Below are 22,092 nucleotides of genomic sequence, written 5' to 3'. Positions count from 1 at the left end.
CGAGATCGTGTGGTAGATCGGTGGAAATCATCCCAGAGACGATACCAGAACTGGAGCTGCATTGGGCGGGGGCACTAGGAACTTCAGACGGAGACGCGTGCTTGAGAACCGAGACTGCGGATTCGCTCAGCGAGGAGAGTTCAGCAAGTGCAATGCCTTCTGGGAGTGCCTGTGGCGATAAACTTAAGTTGAGGATAGGCAGAGTGGCTTGATTTTGACGGACATTTAAGATAAAACGAGGAAGTGTAGCATTACGTTGCATCATCGGTGACAGGGCAGGCAAGATAGTCCCCGTCAGGAACGGCTGAATAGTGGACTAGAGGGACATAGATGGCAGCTTCCGGCGGCAGGCGACAGAATGGGGCGGAGCGAAGGCGAGGTGGCTTGGTCGGTCATCGGAGCGCATAGGCAGGTCGAGGCGCAGAATACCAGCAGAACAGACTATGAGGGCGGAATTTGCAGATAAGAAGTCGAGCCAAGAATTACGTCTTGAGAACAGCTGTGCAGAACAGTGAAAAGAACAGATGTATGATGATCAATCGGCGACACTTACACGGGCAGTACACATGCGGGCTTCAGCAGCACAACTACAGTCGGCTACGCGGACAGTGGATGTCGCAGCTGGGGTCATTACTTTCTTAAGGCGACGGCGAAAATAGGAGCTCATAACAGATATTTGGGCACCACTGTGAATAAGAGCAGTAACTGAAACACCACTCACATAAATAATGATCAAGTTACTTGGTACAGGAGAGGTCGGCAGAGGATTTGCAGTCCAGGTCGAGAATGCAGCGTCACCTCCGGAAGCTGCATTTCCTAGTTTTCCGCGAAGTCGCCGGTGTAGGAAGGTAAAGAGCTGCGGCGAGGAACAGGAGGGCAGGAGCGACGGGATTGCGAGTATGGTGAGCGAATTCGGGGCGGTGCGGGAAGGACTTGCTCGGATAGTGGAGACGGATGCGATCCATATTGCGATGCATAATGGCGTGGTGAGGTGAGGGTGCAATTCGATCCCAGCACCCCACGCTGGACCTCCGCATCAGTCGTCACATTGGAACCTTCAACATGTCTACTGCCGCCGACCCAGCAACTACCGCTTCCTCTTCAACGGCCCCACAAGCCGTCGTCTTGGTCCAGCCCCGCGCTGGCCTATTCTGTGGCGTTGACAACGTGGACGTATACGATTGGCTCGACCTGCATGAACGCGCCAACGCGAATAATCGATGGGATGCCACTGTGATGGTAGCTAATCTTATCTTCTTTCTCACTAGTGCGGCGTGCAAATGGTACGTTCCGCGCGAGCTCTGACTAGCTTCATGGGAAATATGTAAGCAAAAGCTGCATGATCTGTTTGGTAAGCCCATTGGGAACATGCTTGCCGCTAAGGGAGACCTGGCGCCGCGCGCACAAACGGCGGCGGTGACGGAACCGTACGTTGCCTACATACAAGATGTCCTCGCTTTGTGCCGCAAGGTTGACTAGGGTGTGACCGAAGACAAAATCGGCCATTTACTCATAGGTATTGCCGACGACGCCTTCAATCTTCTATTATGTAAAGACTTCATAACCGTTGATGCCGTGTTACATACCTGTCGGCTTTTCGAACAAGGTAAACTTCGTAGAATATCTCCTCGTTTTTGCCGGCTGCCAAACACTGCTGCTAGTTCCACCTGCGCTGAGTCAGCGACTTTGAGACGGTTGTCTGCAAAAGATAATTTCACATGCATCGTGCGCCGAAAATTAGAGGCACTGCCACCTGTGCTCTCTACTGCTCCTCCAGTATCTTCTAACAACACTGCTACAGTTTCCTTGATAAAAGAAGTCGTCCGTCAAGAGGTTGCTAACATAGGAATCTCCACCGCTCAAACCATGACCGAACACATTCCCTAAACTCCTGTTACTGCCTCTACCACTCCCCGGAATAGTTTCTACCCTCGATATGGCTTTCGAAATACAGCGGAATGGCGCACTCCTGACGACCGTCTCATATGCTTTTTTTTGTCATCGTGTCGGATATATCTCCCACCACTGCAAGCCGTTGGCACTCAGCACCTCGCTTCTTCAACAACAGGTACAATTGTTACCCTTAACCTCCACCAGGATGTTACAGAAGGCTTTAATATGGCTATAGTTCATCCAGCTAGCCTGCTTTATCTATCACAGCGGGACACAGCACACCCCACTTAACTGGACACACTTTAGCGTCGTCGTCTGTCAGCAGAAACGCTCATGTCTTCTTCGTCACAATATTGGCCAAACTTCGCTTATAGAGTGGGTCCGTCTGACCGTTTCCCAGAAGGACATAGCGCAGCGTAAGGTCTTCAGTGTCATAACGAGAAAATTCCATAAGCCAGCCGGACGTAAGTCGCAAGACAGCAACTGCTTCACGAGTGAAACCTCCATTGTTAAAACGTAGACAGATCCATACGTCCAACCAGTCAGAATTGTTTGGAACAAATTGAATTTTTTCATCGTTCACCATTCTCTTGACCGGTTCTTGGAAAGGATCACGCTTCTCAAAACCTTTTGAAGGTGTTTTACATTGACTACCGACCAGCAACGAACAATAATGTAAATGAAGTTCGCAGTTTCTACTGCTCGATAAATGTCACTGGCATGCGCCAGAAGCCCTTCTGCGGTAGATTGACTGAAGGCTTGTAGAGCAATCATCATATTTTGGCGCTCTAACTTTGACGTATTCAAAGCCTTTGAGGTGAGTTGGTAGCCATGCTTTAGCAAACACCCTTCTTCCAGTTTGTCGAACTTGCGCTTTGCTTCGAACGAAGCGCAAATAATTTGGTCGCAGTCAATTGAATAGTTAACTATCTCAAACGCTGAGTGGTACAAATTCGTGCCATGATTTTTTTTGTTTATCCAGTTATTTCGCACACATTTTAGGAAGTGCACCTTATGAACTATGTAAAATAATAGCGGTCTGTTTGGGTCTCAAGGATGTGGATACATAAACTAGTTTTGATGGACCGCAGAAGCGTGACATTGCCTTTCTATTGATAGCATTATTGTCAGTGACAATGCGTACTGCTTGGTATCCGAGTGACTAGTCCAGTGACCACTTCGGGTGACATTATGCAATACAGAATCGTCAATGCTTTTAACAGGAGGGATGTGAGCGACCTCTTTGAAAGAAGAAACCAAACTTTGTACCATGAAAACTTGAGCTGTCGTGGTACTTCACACACATTACAAGCAGCTCAGAGTCACAACGCATTCATGTGGCTGCAGATACTTCACACGTTTCATCATGTAAGGCAAAACGTTGTCATCAGTCTCTCCTTGTGGCGTGAGCTCACGTGATGCACAAAGCTTACTTATGGTTGATGGGTAAGGAAGTGTAATAACACCTGCGTGTCGCAGGAATTTGTAGGCATACGGAGATATAGTAAAAACAAGACTTGCAATGACCATGAAATGAGGTGAATATCTGGGCGTTTTCATGGTGATCATTTCGAGCTGTTCCTTTAACGCTTTCAGGCCACTACGGCTCCCTAATGGTAGGTGTTGTTCCAAAACCTGAAGCAGGCGGTCCACAAATTTTACCACATCCTCAGGAACATTTGATTTTGCTAAAAATTTCGACCCATCCTCTAGGAATTTCACAATATATCTAACGTTGTCAACTTTGCTGGGGATGACTTATTATTTATTTTGATAAGTTTGACTTTTGATGGCATACCGTTATGTACATGCTGTCCTCCATTACAACTGAAGCCTCAATAGTAGGCATGCTGTCACCAGTGAAAATGAGGAAAATTGCATTTGATGAAGTCTGCAAAACTGACCACTCCTTTAGCAAGGAAGTTCGCAGTGTCAGACAAAGAAAAGGAGCTCGCAGCAACTCAACCAGCAACGCTATTTCTTCCGAGCTACAGAACCAAATCAAGCAAATGTACGGCACAAGCGAAGTAAGAAACAAAACTGCCTTTCATAGACTATCTCTGTGTGAAATATGAGCGCGAGCAATCCAGTCATTCAGCCATTGAAAGCATTCTGACTCCCTCTCAGCAACACAACGGCTTTGACTTTTCGCGAAAATAGGCTTTAGGCTCCACGTGTTCATACGACAGGAAACTTTTCACAAAGCGCGTGGCAAGGGAGACAACATGTTAAGTAATCCTCACCTTTGAAAAAGCTGTTATCTTGCAATCTTTTCGTGGTATGGCTCGCAGCCACTTGCGCCGTAGGGCATCGTCTCTTATTTATTTATTTGATCATACTGCAGACCCAGTGACGGGTCCTGGCAGGAGGGGCAACAATTGCAAAAGAAAACAGAAAAGCATAAAGTAGAAGAACGAGAAAACTTGAACCATAGAGTAATATATATATATATATATATATATATATATATATATATATATATATATATATATATATATATATTGTAAAGAAGATGAAGAAGAAACAACGCTGCGGCATCGCCATCACCATCGCTGGTCTCCGGCGCCCATCTCTCTCACGCTGAAGCTGTGCCCTGCGGCTGGTATTCCGATCCTGCTGTGCCCGAATTACTGCCAGTGCTAGACATTCCAATCAACTATTAAATCCACATTTCACTTGGTGGAGGTCAAGCTGAAGTTCCCTGTACCACTCTCGCCCTGGAACTTCGCAGCAGAACGTTAACTACCCCAACGACGGAGCCTACTTCATCGCATCTACCTCCGCCAGTCACCTGCACAGGTGCCCTTCGTCAACGGGACCCCACTACCTTCAGTGGAAGCAGCGATGACGACGTCGACGATTGGCTGTCCACTTACGAACGGGTCAGCCGTCACAATAACTGAGACGACAACCGTAAGCTTAATAATGTCATTTTTTACTTGAGCGATGTTGCTAATCTGTGGTTTCGAAACCACGAGTCGGACTTTACCACCTGGGCGAATTTCAAGACCAAATTTTCCGATGTCTTTGGCCGCCCCACCATCCGAAAACTCCGCACGGAACAGCGTCTTCGATCGCGACTACAGCTGCCCGGTGAAACGTTCACCAGTTATATTGAGGACATTGTTGATTTGTGTCGCCGCGTTGACCCGACCATGACCGAGGCCGTTAACGTCAGGTCCTCACAGGAATTGATGCCGGCGCTTTCAACATGCTTATCGCCAAAGGCCCCAATACGGTCAAGGAAATCTACGACCTCTGTCAAAGCTACGACGAACTCCGCAAGGAGCATGCTTTGATTCGCCAGCCACATGCATCACTCGCTGGATTAGCCGCGGAGAGGGGGTCATCTAGCCTCTCTGAAGACATCAAGGCTTTTGTACGTCAGGAGATCGCGCGACAACTGTCCCTGCAGCCGTATGTTAAGGAGTCGTCACCAACTGGCCTTGTTCCGGAGCTTCGCCGTGCAATACAGCAACATGTATCTGAAGTCGTCCCTAATCCTGCTCCTCAATCAGCTCCGGTCGCACCCTCAATGCCGTTCCCCACGCCCACAATTTCATCGTCCGGCGTTGCGCCACTGAGCTACGCTCCAGCGTTCGCGCCGGCTCCTCCTCAGGTATTGCGTCGCACGTATGCCGAAGTTACTTCAAGTCCACCTCCTGAGCCAGCATATGCCTTTGCTTCGCACCCTATGCGTTCGGCACCAACAGCTTTTGCTCCCCCCTTGCGTCAGACACCATCTCCATGGCGCACTGCAGACAACAGGCCTATTTGCTACCACTGCGGCATCCCTGGACACACTACACGCTACTGCCGGCGCCGAATAAATATGGCATTTGCTGCACGGCCTGCGCCACCTTATTTGGCTCCCCAGTTCCCAGTCCCATCGGGTCCTCCAACAGCACCCCCTGATCCTCCGGACTTCCTCCCTCGTCGTTCGCCATCACCACGTCGCCGCTCCATTTCGCCAATGCGCCGACGACCCGTTACCCAGCCGGAAAACTAAACGCCGCAGTTCGCGAGGCACGAACTTCGTATTCGACAGAAATTCAAAGTTCTCGTCTTAATCCCGCGAATGTCATTCCTGTCATCGTTGAAGGTGTTCATACTCTTGCGCTCGTCGACACCGGTGCCGCTGTATCAGTTATCAGCCAAAAACTCTGCCGCTCCATCCGAAAGGTGACTACGCCTCTCGAGGGACTATCGCTTCGTACCGCATCCGCTCACAGTATTCAGCCGACAGCTATCTGCACTGCTCGCGTCGTCATTGCTGCAGCCTTGTACATCATCGAATTCGTCGTTCTCCCCACATGTTCTCATGACGTCATTCTCGGCTGGGATTTCCTGTCCCAGCATCATGCTATCATTGACTGCGCCAGTCCTCAAGTAGAGCTCATTGAATCGAGTGATGCACCGTCTGATGCCCTGCTCCACGAGCCGTGTCCTCGTTTTGCGACCAAACTCCTCGTAGCTCATGACACAACCATCCCACCCGTTAGCGCTGTTCTGGTTCCCCTCACCGCCTCTTTTACCACCGCCGCGACAGTCCTCTTTGTGCCCTCTAACGTTGTCTGCCGCCGCTGCCACTTACCGCTGCCGTTTGCCGTCCTTGACATGAACAACGGCGCTAGCACACTTCTGGTAGCCAATCCTCTTGCGTCTCCCGCTATGTTGATCGAAGGGGAGTGCCTCGGCCGCATCGAGCCCGTGGACCTTCTGTTCGCCTTTGATGATTTGTCATTCTCTGTTTGCCAAGAGACGCCTTGACTCCAACTCGTGTGGCTTCAGATCCGCTACAGCGGGATCTTTTTGACCATTCTGTGGACAGCGCTCTAGAGCCGCGCCACCGAGAACAACTTCTTGACCTTCTACACCAATTCCGCTCCTCCTTCGACATCCCGCAATCTTCCTTGGGCCGCACGACGACCGTTACTCGCCTCATTGACACTGGCGCTCACCCACCTCTCCATCAGCGGCCGTATCGGGTGTCCCCGACTGAGCGCCGTGTTATTGCCCAACAAGTCGATGACATGCTGCAACGCGGAGTAATTAGAGAATCCTGTAGTCCATGGTCATCTCCTGTGGTCCTAGTTAAAAAGAAGGATGGATCCATACGATTTTGTGCTGATTATCGCCGCCTAAACAAAATTACTCGCCGGGATGTGTATCCCCTGCCAAGAATCGACGATGCTCTAGACTGCTTGCAAGGCGCAGAATTCTTTTCCTCACTCGATTTGCGCTCTGGATATTGGCAGGTGCCCATGGCAGAGGAGCATCGCGCTAAGGCCGCCTTTATTACTCCAGACGGACTATACGAATTTAATGTTATGCCGTTCGGACTCTGTAACGCCTCAGCCACATTTGAAAGAATGATGCGTGGCCTGAAATGGAACATCTGTTTATGCTACCTCGACGATATCGTCGTCTTTTCAACAGACTTCCCGACCCACTTGACTCGACTTCGCCAGGTTTTCACCTGCCTAACCCGCACCGGTCTTCAACTGAACCTTAAAAAGTGCCGCTTCGGTGCCCGCCAGCTCACAATACTCGGACATGTTGTGTGCAAAGATGGAGTTCTGCCTGATCCTGAGAAGCTCCGCGCCGTTGCTGACTTTCCGAAACCGACCACTTTGAAACAACTGCGAAGCTTTGTGGGCCTCTGCTCGTACTTTCGTCGTTTTGTTCGCAATTTCGCGACCATCATACCCCCGTTACACAGCTCTTGAAAGGCGCCCCTAACCTCCCCTCTTGGTGGCCAGCCTGCGATGATGCATTCGAGACGCTGCGCAATGTTCTGACGTCACCGCCAATCCTTCGCCATTACGACCCTACTGCACGTACAGTACTTCACACCGATGCCAGCGGTGTCGGCCTCGGCGCCGTCCTCGCCCAGCGCAAGCCTGGCTTCTCCGAATACGTTGTCGCCTACGCAAGCCGTGCTCTTACCAAAGCCGAGACCAACTACTCCGTTACCGAAAAGGAGTGCTTAGCAATCGTGTGGGCTATAACGAAGTTCCGCCCTTACTTATATGGCCACTCCCTCGATGTAGTTAGAGATCATCACGCTCTCTGCTGGCTCGCGTCTCTCAAGGCCGTCTGGCCGTCTGGCCGTCTCGGGCGCTGGGCTCTCAGGCTTCAGGAATACGACATCCGTGTAGTGTACCGCTCTGGCCGCAAGCACTCTGAAGCCGATGCTCTTTCTCGGTCACCGGTGCGTTCGCCTAACTCATCATCCCCTCCTCAAGCCTCTTTGTCAGCACTCACCATTGAGGATATGCCTTTCAAGCAACGACAAGATCCTTGGGTTTCTAACCTGCTAGATGTCCTTGGCACTACTTCCGCGGCTATGCATCCTCGGGAACTCCGCCGACAGGCCTCCCATTTTACCATTCGGGACGGCCTGCTCTACCGAAAGAACTACAAATCAGATGGCAGAAAATGGCTTCTTGTCATTCCACGCCACCTCCGCTCCGAGGTTTGTGCCCACCATCACACTGACCCGCAAAGCGCTCATGCCGGCGTCCTGAAAACCTATGATCGAATTCGTCAGAGGTATTACTGGCGGGGAATGTACAATTTCGTACGTCGTTACATTCGCTCTTGTACCGCCTGTCAACAACGCAAGATTTCTCGCCACCCCGCTGGCCCTCTCCAGCCTTTACTGTGTCCAGCTCGCCCGTTTGATCGCGTGGGAATCGACCTCTATGGTGCGCTACCATGCAGTGCCACCGGGAATCGATGGGTCATCTGCGCCGTCGACCACCTGACCCGTTATGCGGAGACTGCTGCACTTCCCGCGGCGACAGCCCGAGAGGTAGCCCATTTTCTCCTGCACCACTTCATTCTTCGACACGGCGCCCCTCGCGAACTACTGAGCGATAGAGGTCGTGTCTTCCTTTCCGAAGTAGTCCAAGAGCTTCTGTCGTCTTGCAAATCGATACATCGGGATACAACCGCGTACCACCCGCAAACCAACGGCCTCACGGAGCGTTTCAATCGTACGCTTGGGGACATGCTCGCAATGTATGTTACATCTGAATCTGGGAGCTCCAACTGGGACCAGGTACTGCCATTCGTAACATTCGCGTACAACACTGCCACCCAGGCAACAACTGGTTTTTCGCCCTTCTTTCTCTTATACGGCCGTGAACCATCTTGTACTCTGGACACAATTTTGTCATACCATCCAGATGCCTCTGAGTACAGTGCTTTGTCCGATATTGTACAGAAGGCTGAGGAATGCCGTCAGCTAGCTTGCACGTTTACCTCCAACACTCAAGGCTATCGCAAAGATCAGCATGATAGCGATACCCCTGCTCTGACGTTCCTGGCCGACAGCTTCGTTTGTCTATGCGTTCCTGCCACCAGCAAACTAGAAACGAAATACCACGGACCTTATCGCGTCTTGGAACGCACATCCCCTGTTAACTACATCATCGAGCCAGTCACCCCTTCTTCCGACCACCGCCGCCGCGGCCGTGAGGTTGTCCATGTTAGCCGCCTCAAGCCTTATTACAACCCTCTGGTTGTCTCTTCTCCCTTCACGCGGGGGAAATGTAAAGAAGATGAAGAAGAAACAACGCTGCGGCATCGCCAACACCATCGCTGCTCTCCGGCGCCCATCTCTCTCGCGCTGAAGCTGTGCCCTGCGGCTGGTATTCCGATCCTGCTGTGCCCGAATTACTGCCAGTGCTAGACATTCTAATCAACTATTAAATCCACATTTAAATATATATATATATCCCCGGAAAAAACGTCCCCGGATCAAATGGCCCCATTGGCGAAGTAGGAAAAAATGTCCCCGAACGGAACTGAAGTCTTACGCTATAGGACGTAGACTACGTTTCCCCGTGGCTAGCTGCAATGATGAAATATTCATGTTGACTTTATTACAGCGCTTTCACTTGTCGGCTTAAATTGACCGCGAACGTCGAACTGATGCGGGCATTCATGGCAAAAAAAAATATGGTAGTGGTAATACCAGTGACAGCGCCTCGTCTTCAATTTGCGGGGAAAAGAGGAGCTGACCACCGGCTTTACCGAAGACGCTTAGAGCGATGCTTTAACATTCCTTGATGCACGACCGGTTAAGCCTCGTTCTGCTTATAAAGAGCCATCTGGCTCTTTATGCGTTGTGAGGTTCCGAGCTCCGCAGCTCGTTAAGCAATCATATATGGCAGGTCTAATAAGTTTGGTAACACTGCCCACTTAGAAAGGTACAAGCGGATAGGCATATGGTAGTCTCGGGGAACCGCCCAAAGCAGAAGACGTCACTAGAATTACTTTCCAAACCTTCTGGTGACGAGGTTCAACCGTTCTTCTGATGCTGGTGTAGACTTGTGATAAAGGTGATGATGGTATAAGCAGAACCAGGCTTAACCGGTCGTGCATCATGGACATATTAAAGCATCGCTCCAAGCTTCTTCGGTAAAGCAGGTGGTCGGCTCCTCTTTTCCCAGCAAACAAAGTGAAGACGAGGCGCTTTCACTGTATTACCGCTGCCATAATTTTTTTTTTGTCATGAATGCCCGCATCAGTTCGATATTCGCGGTCAATTCCAGGCCGATAGGTGAAACCGCTGTAATAAAGTTAACATGCATCATTCATCATTGCAGCTCGCCGAGGGGAAACATAGTCTACGTCCTATATCGCAAGACTTCAGCCCCGTTCGGGGACATTTTTTCCTACTCCGCAAATAGGGACATTTTTTCCGGGGACGTTTCTTCTGAGGACATTTTTTTCCGGGGACATTTGCTCCGGGGACTTTTCTTCAGGGGACGTTTTTACCGGATCCCGTCCCCACCTATTTATCTTGCACCGTGCTTTCAGTGGACAAGTGCGGCGTTGATTCTGGCTTTATTCTAACCATGGAGCCGTATGCTATAAGCTTCTGTTTGCCCTTTCATTTCACAGGACGTCAGCCAGACGGAAGCATCGGACGAAAGCAGTGAGTGACCAGTCACAGAGACATTGCCATTCTCCACACGGGCCGGCTAACTATTGGCTCGGTCATGCAGCCAACGCTGAGGTCCGGTCGCTAGGAACCAATAGCCCGGTCGCTTCATGTTGGACGTTAGTGAATACAGCACTGCGCCGTATTAATGTTCAATTTAGCCTTTCTGATCCATTCGTTACCTGGCAACGAAGGCGCAGCCTTCAGGCGTCCACGGCGATCGAACAGATGTTTGCTTCCTTAACACCGCCCCTCAGCGTTAGCTGCATGATGTACAGCGAGTGGTTGGCCGGTGCGTGCGGCGAGTGGCGATATAGCCCTCGCTGACCGTCGGATCCGCTGTCTTGTTGTTTCTGTGACCAACGATCACTGCTTCGTCCAATTCCGCCCCTGTGTTGACCCAGCTAATGCCGAAGGTCGGAACAAAATTAGGAATGAAATATGGAACGCTAGAAAACACGGGCTCCTGATACGCGAAGATGTTCAGACACGTCTGGAGTCGACCATGCGCTGCTGCCAACTGACGCTGTTTCCACCACCGTGCTTGGCAATATCACGAGAGCAGAGAACCTTTCCCCGCCATTTTCTAGCGTACCTACCGACTCGGCCATACCAGGTGATCTACCGACACCACATAGCGCTATCTCGATCATCCCATATGACATCGGCACACCGTTGGCCAAACAGCAAACTCTATGACCTACGGTACGGCGAGATAGCGCCAATTATTTTCCCGTCGCAGAGGCCTCTACTGCTGTCACACTGATATCTGCAAATAACAAGATAACAATACAACTACTTCTAAGAAGCGCAAGCGCTACGAACTTTATATTGCTTAATTTATTTGCTGGCATAGATTTCAGTATTTTGCTGTAAAAATACATCTTGAGAAAATCGCTACGTTCACATTTGCATGCTGATGAAGTAGAATAGCCCCTAAATGCCACTGCGGTAGTTTAATGGCGCAGAGACAGCACGGGAACAGGAAGTATCCATGCTGCAATGGAACCTTTGTAGAGTAACGACACAGTTGCGCTCTAACGCACACATCCTGCATTAATTTCTAAGGCGATTTGCCTGAACGAGAGGGCTTATACAAATTAGTGGCGCTGTTAAGAAGAATCGCTGGGAACCTATGAACAAGGGCGCATAGGAAGCGTGCAGAGTTCTGTATGTGGCTTTCTATAAACCGTTTGGGCAAAGTCTTGCTATTCTGGAAAGTGAGGGCGATATAAAGTTTTTTTTTTTCAATTTTATTTCACTGCGACTCTTTCCACACTAATATTACTCTAGGTGTAAATAATATATTAACAGCCTAGGGGTACTATTCAGTGAATCTTTCTAATGCTAATACTCCCAATTGTGTGTTCTCATTTCTTCATGAATCAAATGCCTGCTACAACAGGCAAGAGAAAATTTTAAGGCGTAAGAATTCCTAGGCTTACGGTGAAAATCTCGCGTAGGCGAGGTTTGTACGTGAGATGTGTCAGCTGGGTATAGGTAAAAACGACCCCAGAAAAAAGGTCCCCGAAAGATACGGCCCGGAAAAAACGGCCCCGGAAGAAACGGCCCCTGAATAAGCAGCAATTGCGAAAAAACGTCCCCAAGGCAAAAAATGGAACTAAAAATGATTTCATCCGGAACTCACATAAAAGAAAGTACACATTTTATGCCATTCATTTTTGGCTTTCAGTTAAATGTAATTATCATTTGCAACCTGTATCCTCTGGGCGGCCGAGATGTTTACTAGAACTGCGTAAAAGCTTGGTGAACGAGCCAGATGGCTCTTTATACGTTGCGAGATTTCGAGCTTCGTATCTTGTTAAGCAATCATATGGCATGCAGGTCTAACATAAGCTTGGTAATACTAACCACTTATAAAGGTACACATGGATCGGCGCGTGGTAGTCTCGGGGAACAGCCCAAAACAGAAGACGTCACTAGAATTACTTTCCAGACCTTCTGGCAAAAGGTTCAACCGTTCTTCTGATGCTGGTGTAGAATTGTGATAAGGGTGATGATGGTGTAAGCAGGACGAAGCTTAACCGGTCGTGCATCGCGGACATATTAAAGCATAGCTCCAAGCTTTTCCGGTAAAGCCGATGGTCAGCTCCTCTTTTCCCCGCAAACAAAGTGAAAACGATGCGCTGTCACTGGTTTACCGCTGCCATCATTTTTCTCTCTATTTTTTGTCACAAATGCCCGCATCAATTCGATGTTCGAGGTCACCTCCAAGCCGACAGGTGAAACTGATGGGTAACATGCATCATTCATCACTGCAGCTAGCCACAGGGAAACGCAGGACTTCAGTCCCCGTTTTGGGACATTTTTATCCACTTCGCAAAAAGGGACATGTTTTCCGGGGACGTTTCTTCCGGGGACTTTTCTTCTGGGGACGTTTTTGCCAGATCCCGTGTCAGGCAGATTAAGTGAGTGACAGATGCTGCGCCTTTGCTTTTTTGTAAGACAATTATAGAACGCCGGGGAAATGGATGTGTTCATCGGAACGCTGGTTGTGTGCGACAAGAGGCTCGCGATGTAGCCAGTGCAGCAGCAACGCTCAGGCTTTCGCATTTATCCACTGCAGATTCTGCAGTACTCTCGGAATTTTTTTTATGCTTAGTCGCGTGAGGAACAGCACTCGGTGAAATGAAATACTGGTGAAACGACAGTCGCAGTTAATCCAGACGGGACGTTGTACAAACTCAAAAATATCTGCCAGTTTCGAAGAATCAATTGAACAAGACTACATATAAAGTATGTATTCAAATGGGCTACATTGATCTAACCCCTGAAGAACGTGTCCCCGTCCTCCACAGTGTGTGATGATAGGGCTATTTATGTTGTATGTTTAAAATCCCAGCAGAGATCTGCCGTCTCTAGTTGTGACACGTAACTGACTTGGCCGCAGAGTACATGCCAGCAGCAAGCTAATTGTCGCTCAGTGATTTATCATGGAGAACGTTATAATAATGCGGGTAATATCACAGAAGAGTGTTGCAAAGACAAATGAGTAGTTAAAGCTCGTGAAAATTGTTAATATGCTTAATATCTCAAAACCGGCTTTAAGCTTACATATATATTGTAGGGGAAATGAGGGGCTTCGTATGACAAACAAATGAACGAAGACAACAGTCCGCTTCTGATTTTTTTTACGGTTGGCGGCTTTGATTTCTTTCAAAGTGGATTTATTTTGGATGTCATAGAGCTTCTCAAACAACTCAGTATCATACCTTTAAGGCCGAGGAGACTGTTCACTATAACTTCGATATCCGTAACCATGGGTGGTCGGTCAGTGAACTCGTGGGCCCGTTTGACGAAGCATTCCTTGATAGCCGCCAGGTCGCCAATGACAACTTTCGCAACCTCTCCTTCGTAGAAACCGTACACCTTGCCGTACTGCTGCGCCCACGCCTCCATGACCTGAACCAAAGAACAAGCGGGAACAGTAAAACGATTACGTACGCACTGAAGCGGTGTTTTAATGAAACATCAGGCATTGTTTAAAAATGGTAATTATTTGAGATAAGGATCATTACTAGAACTATATCTTCTGCCAGATGTTTTGTGTGGGGTGGCCTTCAATGACAATATTTCTCCGCCCCAGGGAGGTCGAAGGAGGCGCACTATTAAGTAAACAATATCTTGATACAGGCCGGGGGATGATCCATATTAGAAAGGTGTTTCGGCCAAGCAGGAACAGGACAACGGCAGAAAATGCTTCGCAGAGACCCACTTAAAACTAGTTTTATTTAATCCGTGAGCAAATATAAATGTGTATGCTTCGTAAATGAACTAAACACACTCAACCAATATATATGCCGAATTACACTGCGACGGCAAATTTATAGACCGTTTCTGCGGAAAGAAATGACGGCGGATTCAGCATAGTTTGGCTATATTTTAGGTGTTCCATTTCCTATGCTTTCACTGCAGTTTCAGTTTTGCGCAGTTTGGCATAGTTTTGGCGGTAACACGTTACAAGTAACGGCTTTACATTTTTTTCGATAACTTATTAGCATACTCCTTACCATTTCAGAATTGTAGTGGGTAACGTACTGACGTTAGCATTTTTCAGTACCTCGTTACTTTTTAATCCAATAGTCGACCCGCGCCATTTTTCAGAAAAGTAAATCGAGGGGCCACCTTAAGTGATATTGCAAATAAACAGAATGCACAGGTGCTCTCGACGACCTTTATTGCGGCTAGCATGCACGCGAGAAAACACCTGTCCTTGACGAAGCTCGCAACTAAAATACAACGCATAAAATGCTCATAAAGCACGAAAAACCAGCACGAACACGCATTCACACACTTGCTTCACCTGCCTGCCCTTCCCAAAGTTCTCACACAACTTCCAATTTACACTTCCACAACCCACCAAAAGTACTCAAACAACCCGCCAACTCTGGTAAAACAGCAAACTGTTGTTTTAGAAATTTGTCGCTGCGGTGCTCTAGCGCTATCCATCAACTTCGTTTTCAAATAAATTTGCTTCTTTCTACCTGCAACTGTAGTTGTCTTTAAAGTTATTGAACTCCTGAACGCGTGAGGCTGACCTTGAATAGCTGCACATAAACAATCGCATTTCTTTTGCGGTAACTACACAGGTTCAAGTGAACAAGAAAGTGCTTATGTGCGCAAATATATTTGTTCACGAAATATGCCTTCATTTCTACATAATTTTCGCGTCTATTTTGTTAGAAGCACTCTAAGGATTTTGGAACTTCACATTTTTCAAAATTACTGTAAATTTCTTGAGAGTTCAGCAATATTTTCTTTGTGCAGTTGGAAGTGATGATGAAGTGTCATTAACTATTTAATGTCACGTTTAGAAAATGGCTTTACCATTTGCCACAGGACATGAAGCTATCCTCTGTGACTCTGAGCCCATGAAGGAAGGAAACAATTTAGGAGAGGCCCTTGCCATTCCCAATGCATTGGAGAAAGTGTGGCGGAAGTGACGTCAAAATTCAGGGTTAGCCAAGTCGGGCCATTAGCAACGGCGACGCTGTTGCTATGTTGCTAGTGGCCCTAGGGTGCAGTCAAAAGTAAATGGAAGGTCCGAGAGCGTGGCAAACCGTGTCGCAGTGCTTTTTAACGTCGGCTCTCGTAACTGATTACCTCGGTCGCCAGAAAGCGGTGCGCGTTATCAGCAGACTTTTATCTGCAGCGTAACGGTGCTCACTTTTGACGGATGGAACGGATGCCTGTTGATTTTCACATGCGACACCACGGAGTTTTCTGGCGCTACCGGCGACGTGTTTGAAGACAGATTTGCGCCGTTTTAAAATAGTCGGCAGCTCGAGCGTGCGGCCTCGGGCATAAACAGTCGTGGCAGTGCTCTCTCCCAGGTAATATTCCCATGGCCGCACACTCCAGCTGCCGACTTTTTCAAACGGCGCGAATCGCTCTTCAAACACGTCGCCGGTAGCGCCAGAAACGTCCGTGGCTTCGCATATGAAAATCAACAAGCATCCGTTCCAGCCGCCGAAAGTGACCATCGTTACGTTGCAAATAAAGGTCTGCTGATAGCGCGCGCCGCTTCACCAGAGCTGGCGTTAGAAAGCGTTGTGACACGGTTTGCCACGCTGTCGGATCTTCCATTTACTTTTGACTGCACCTGTACGTGAGCGTCGCGGAGAAAGAGAATGCAAAGGGTAAAGGGGGAGGAGAGACGTTGCGGCGTCCGGTCGAGGCGCGGCCGGGCCGACTTCAAAAAAATGAAGTCAGGGCCTCTTTTATGTTCTTTCCTTCCTGCATGGCTGAGCCACTCTAGAGTCAGCGCCCTCCATAGATATCTTGGCGAAACCTCCGCGCAGCGCGGCCGCGTCGTCTGCTCCCCGCTGCGTTGAAAAGCATGTTGTCGACTGCTCGCGCGCTTGCGGTTATTTCTCTCTTCTTCCGGCCGCGTTCTGGCCATCGTCGCTTTCTAAGAACGGGGGCAAAAAACAGAAGAACGTGAATGCAAAACTGACGGCGCGCTATTTCGCAAAACTTGTGTGGTAAACGGTAACGGGGTGGTTGTCGACCACAGGGGTGGCGCAGTGGTTACGGCGCTCGACTACTGTTCCCAAGGATGCGGGATCGAATCCTGGCCTCGGTGGCCGCTTTTCGGTGGAGGCGAAAAGCAAGGCGTCCGTGTGCTGTGCGATGTCAGTGCACTTTAAGGAACCCAGGCACCCGAAATTTCCGGAGTCCTCCACTACGGCGTCTCTCATCGCCTGAGTCGCTTTGGAACTTTAAACCCCACAAATCTAACCAAACCTTTCTTTTTAAGTCAATCATTGTATTCACATATGCAGTCCTGCTTCCGGAGCTCAAACACAGCGCACTCGTTCGAGCAGATGACTAAATTGGGTTGCAGAGAGTGCCTGTAGAACTACGAAGACAAAGGTCTCCCTGGAGAACTGTCGCTTCACTGACCGCCTACAGCAACCACAACAGAGCGTGAATTTCGTGGAATGCCTCCTTCTGCCGAAAGTCGTCACGTATTTCCTCGGTGTTCGTCTCGTGGTGAGAGGAAACTGCCGCGAAAATGGCCTGCCTCGGCTTCTCGTCAGTGACCCAGGTCGTTAGGAACTCCTCATCGTTAAAGGTAGATAGGTCATTGATTTCGGATGGCAGCGCCGCAGCAGCGAACTTCCCCTGGCCCCTGTCGACATGAACCAAAGGGTAAGGTGGCATGCTTGGTGCCTTTGTAGGGAACACATCCAAAACGCGCCAAAAACAGGCATTACGGCACCGGTAGCATCCTGTGTAGCCGTCACCCTGCTGAAGCGAATGGTGTATTTTGGGTGGCTATGTTTACTTCCGTTGCCCTTGTTGGGGGGTTGCCTAAAACGTCTGTCCCCAAAAGGTTGATGGGCCCCTTTCAAGTGAGCAGTAGTCACAAAGGAAGAGTAAGCTCCCAAACCGGAGCCCAGAGCACTCGTCGCTGTGTACTCCCGTATCAATGATTCTCCACGAGAAGGCTGGACCCTTCATCCTCTGAACAGCATGGACAGAGACATCGGTTCTTCCGCCTTATTCTTAAAAGGTGCCATTTCAAGTCTCTCAAAATACTTGTCGCTTGCGTCTCGCCTTCGAGTAGCCAATCCAAGTTGACGTTTTTTTTATGTCTGAGCCTGCCCGCAAACGCTCTTTGAAAACTATGTTCGCGGCGATCAATTATTCTTAATTTCTCGCTTTCGAAAGCACCGACAAAAAACACGTTTCTAACCAGCCTCTTTTGTAACCAGAGAACCGAAAAAAAGCAAAAATAAGAAACCCTACTGCAAAGGTGGCGGTGGTGAAAAGCATATATTGCACTCAAAGAGAGTATTACATGGAGGTATATATATATATATATATATATATATATATATATATATATATATATATATATATATATATATATATATATATATATATATGAAGGAAAGAAGCCAACACTCGGCGAGGCCAAGGAAAGCATTGGGGATTGTACTTTGTCTTTTTTTTAATTTTTAATTCGATAATTACATGAATTAGTAATGCCATCTGTTCAGGGGAAAGATGATTAAACACAAAGTAGAAGAAAAAACAACGTGCCGATGATGGGAACCGAACCCATGACCTCCGAATATCGCGTCCGGAGCTCTTCCAACTAAGCAACATCGGCCGCTGTTCCCCCTGCAGTCATCTTTCCCCTGAACAGATTGCATTACTAATTTATGTAATTATCGAAGTAAAAATAAAAAAAAAGACAACGTACAGTCCCCAATGCTTTCCTTGGCCTCGCCGACTGTTGGCTTCTTTCCTTCATGTATTATAAGGAGCACCCTCATTTCCCCTTCATATATATATACTATATATATATATGCGTGGGCCGAATCTTACAAGGCCGGTCCGTACAAACACTAGGTGGAGTCCTTAGTGTGGGACTCCAGTGGAATCAGCCGCTGCCCGGGCTCGCTCGACCAAGACCTTTTGGGCCTGTAGGTCTGAGCAGCCGAGCAGGGTAGTCTCTGAGCCCTCCCGGGTAGGGTTTGGGTTGATTGCAGGGTTTGATGGGCACGTCCACACAATGTGGTAGATGTCCGATGACTTCTCCGCACAGTGCGGGCAGCTGATCAAAAAGAAGGGATTGAAGTGTCTCCTCCGTATTCTCCTTCTGCGCCGCGCGCACGCGCTTCTGCGCGTGGCGCGCGTTACGGCGCGGCGCGGTCGCGGCAGCGTGTAGAGACAGGCTGTGGCGTAGGCTTTGTAGTTCCTCTCCGCTCCACCAGAAACCGAACGCTGGCGTCGCGGAGCAAACTCCAGCTTGGGTTCCCTATAAGCTTGAGCCTTATTGCTTGGACTGTTCTGAGCATTATTGAGATTTAAGGGAATGATAGGCTAGCGCCTCGTGGTAGCATGTATGTTATTTAATCGAAAACGACTTTTGCATTCAAATTATTAGTTTTCCTTGCGTGCGAAGATAGAGAAGTCACAAAAAGCTACACACGCGGTAGCTTAAAAGGACACTAAAGAGAAAACTGAAGTGGGCTTGCATCAATAGACTGCCAATTCCTGAGTACAAAAATTCCACTCTTACTGAAAACAGAGCTGTTATAAGGTAGTAAAGAGGAAGAAAAGAAATGCAGGTATCGCCGCCAAACCCGAAACTCGCAACTAAAAATCACGTGACGCGCTAGGGATCCCGGAGGCTGACAAATGCGAATTACGTTGCCCGTTTGAATGCGGTCGTAGGTTTTGTCTCGAATATAATAACACGCTTTTATCATACTTAAACGACGGCGAAAAGACAACGTAAACGTTGCAATGCAAATACAAAAATATACTTCAAGGCGCCACAGGCGCCCACTTCACTTTCGGTTATGTTTCGGCTCAGGCACTTAGTGCTGTTGTGACCGTGCATGGTCCGCGCTTGCGCGCACTATTGTGCGCCTGTGGGCATGGTATTGATATGTGCTGTTTGTGCAAGGGCTCTAAGTGAGCGTGTTCACATGAATCTTTTTGTGTGAGCATGTTTCGCTTTGTCGCGACCCTACAACTGCCTAGTTGGCCCTGTCAAGAGAACGTCAAAAAAATAAAAGAAACGTCGCCCTGTGAGAAATAGCCGGAAGTGCTTTTTTTCAACTGTTCACCCTTCCCGTCGAGAGGCGCTATTGTCAAGTGAGGAATGCCTATTGTCCAAAGGAGACGATCGGAGTGACACGTCCGCTGACGTACAGGAGAAGAAAGGAGCATGAGGATTACGGCCATTAGAGGATTTCCCGTGAATGCAGGAAAGAGTTGCAATTGCCCGAAAGGGACAATGCTGGGAGCAGTATTCGTGGCGCGCACGTACACTTGGGTTTCTGAGAAGATAATCCACTTGCCGGAACCAACATAGCGGATCTTTGTAGAAGAATCGAAATTTACCTCCTCGCCGTTCCCAAGCTCTACCCGACAACAAGTGACCACGCCCGACGAAACAATACTGGACCAGTCAGTGAATCAGACCATCAGTGCAGTGATGTGTTCGATTGGTTGCCGATATCTGAGGGGTTTGGCCTGGAACTGATTGATCAGCATCTTCAGAGAGGGGCTGGACATAAGGGATTTAAGGACGTTGCAGAGCACGAAATGACGCTTTGAGCCCTGGGTAAAAACGGCTCATCCAGACGCTTCTCGCTATGAACTCTTAACACTTACCATTTTGCTGATATACCCTTTTTCATGTAAATAAGTTTTCTCAAAGTGCCATTAAACCTACTTGCATATATTATACTAACTTCGACGATTAAATCCTTCATCAACCCGGAGTCTCTGCACGCTACCAAGTGAAGGCCGGGTCGACTTAGTCCCAGCGTCACAACAACTGGTGACCAGCGGTGGGATCTGGATCTACAAGCCACATCTGGTGATTGGGGGTGGATCAGAATCTACAAGCCACAACATCTGGTGATCGGAGGTGGCATCTCAAGCAACAAGCAGGAGCAACAATCGGCCAACAAGAGAGCAGCTCGGAACATCGATCACAGGTGTGGGTGAGTGCTTGGCTTTTCTTCTGATGTGGACCAGGTTCTAGAACAGGGTTAGATTTTAGAACTGGTAAAGAGTGTTTAAACGCCTTCAGGTTTGGTAGTTTGCACAGTTGTTTCGGAAGTAGCCAACACTCGGAGCGATCATGGACCTACAAAAGCTGCAGAAACCGGAACTGTTGCTATTGCGTGAGGAATTGGGAATTGATACAAGTGGTTTGGCACGAAAACCCTTGTTTTTAAAGCATGGAACCTCATCGGACAAAAAAGGAGGAGCAGCTCAGACAGCAGAAAGAGCGGGAAAAAGAGAAAAAGAGACGTGAGCGTGAAATTGAGAGAGAAGCAAAAAGGCTGGAGCAAGAAATTGAGCTCCGGAAATTAGAAGTAGAGTTGAGCAAGAGGTCGGGCAATTGTCCCCAGCTAGTGGTACCTCTTCTCAACAAGGAGGCAGATTTCAAGATGTCAAAGTACATGCAGCCATATGTGATATCAGGGGATATCGGTCTGTATCTAGCTAACTTTGAGCGAACCTACGAAAAACTGTCCTTCCAGCGATACACTTGGTCTCAGAGATTATTGGCGGTTCTGCCCTGCGAGGCAGCGGAGGTTGTCGCGCGGCTAAGCAAGGAGGACGCGGACAACTACGACAAGGTCAAGGCTTGCCTTCTGAGAAAGTATAGGCTTAGCGCCGAGGCGTTCAGACAACATTTTCGGAACGCTACTAAGTCCAGGGACGAGAGTTACCATGAATTCATGTACAATTTAAGAGTCGATTTGGGCGAGTGGCTAAAGAGCACTGATTCCTACAGTGATAGGGACGCTGTAGTCGAGCGAATTGTTTTGGAGCAGTTTTATAACTGCCTCCCAGAAAAAGAAAGAAATTGGTTACAGGACCGAGGCGACATTAAGTCGGCAACTGAAGCTGGCGAACTCATTGAGGAGTACGCTTCGCGCCGACAATTCAGCAACCCAGCAGTGGATAGGCTCCGAAATCCCAAGTTGAGTGTGACTAACCGTCAGGAAAGGCACTTTGCTAGAGTTGCAAACGAAGAAAGGAAGGCTTCTTCAGGCAAACTCCCTAGAAAGGACGGCAGTGAGAATAGTGGGGAAGTGACCAACGCGCAGAACACAAATAACAAGCTTGAGGCTAGGAAGCCGCTCACATGCTTTAGGTGTAATGAGAAGGGTCACATTGCCGTCAACTGCCGGAAAGAAAAGATTGCTTTCTCGTATGTCAGTGACTGCGATGAAAAC

General features: G+C 48.7%; 1 protein-coding gene across 1 annotated transcript in view; it reads right to left on the bottom strand.

Annotated features, from left to right (window-relative positions):
• Positions 1 to 22,092, bottom strand: part of LOC146183884 (cytochrome P450 3A8-like) — a 47,581-nt gene that overhangs the window by 13,518 nt on the left and 11,971 nt on the right. Inside the window, exon 2 of the mRNA XM_084608433.1 lies at positions 14,083 to 14,272. Coding sequence (XP_084464559.1) covers positions 14,083 to 14,272 — 190 coding nt within the window. The remainder of the gene's footprint in view (positions 1 to 14,082; positions 14,273 to 22,092) is intronic.

This window comes from Amblyomma maculatum, chromosome 7 (assembly GCF_055883805.1).
Source record: "Amblyomma maculatum isolate TAMU_Amacu chromosome 7, ASM5588380v1, whole genome shotgun sequence".
Lineage (NCBI taxonomy): Eukaryota > Metazoa > Arthropoda > Arachnida > Ixodida > Ixodidae > Amblyomma > Amblyomma maculatum.
The sequence above is the reverse complement of the archived record's forward strand: the minus strand, read 5'-3'. Positions and strand labels throughout refer to the sequence as shown.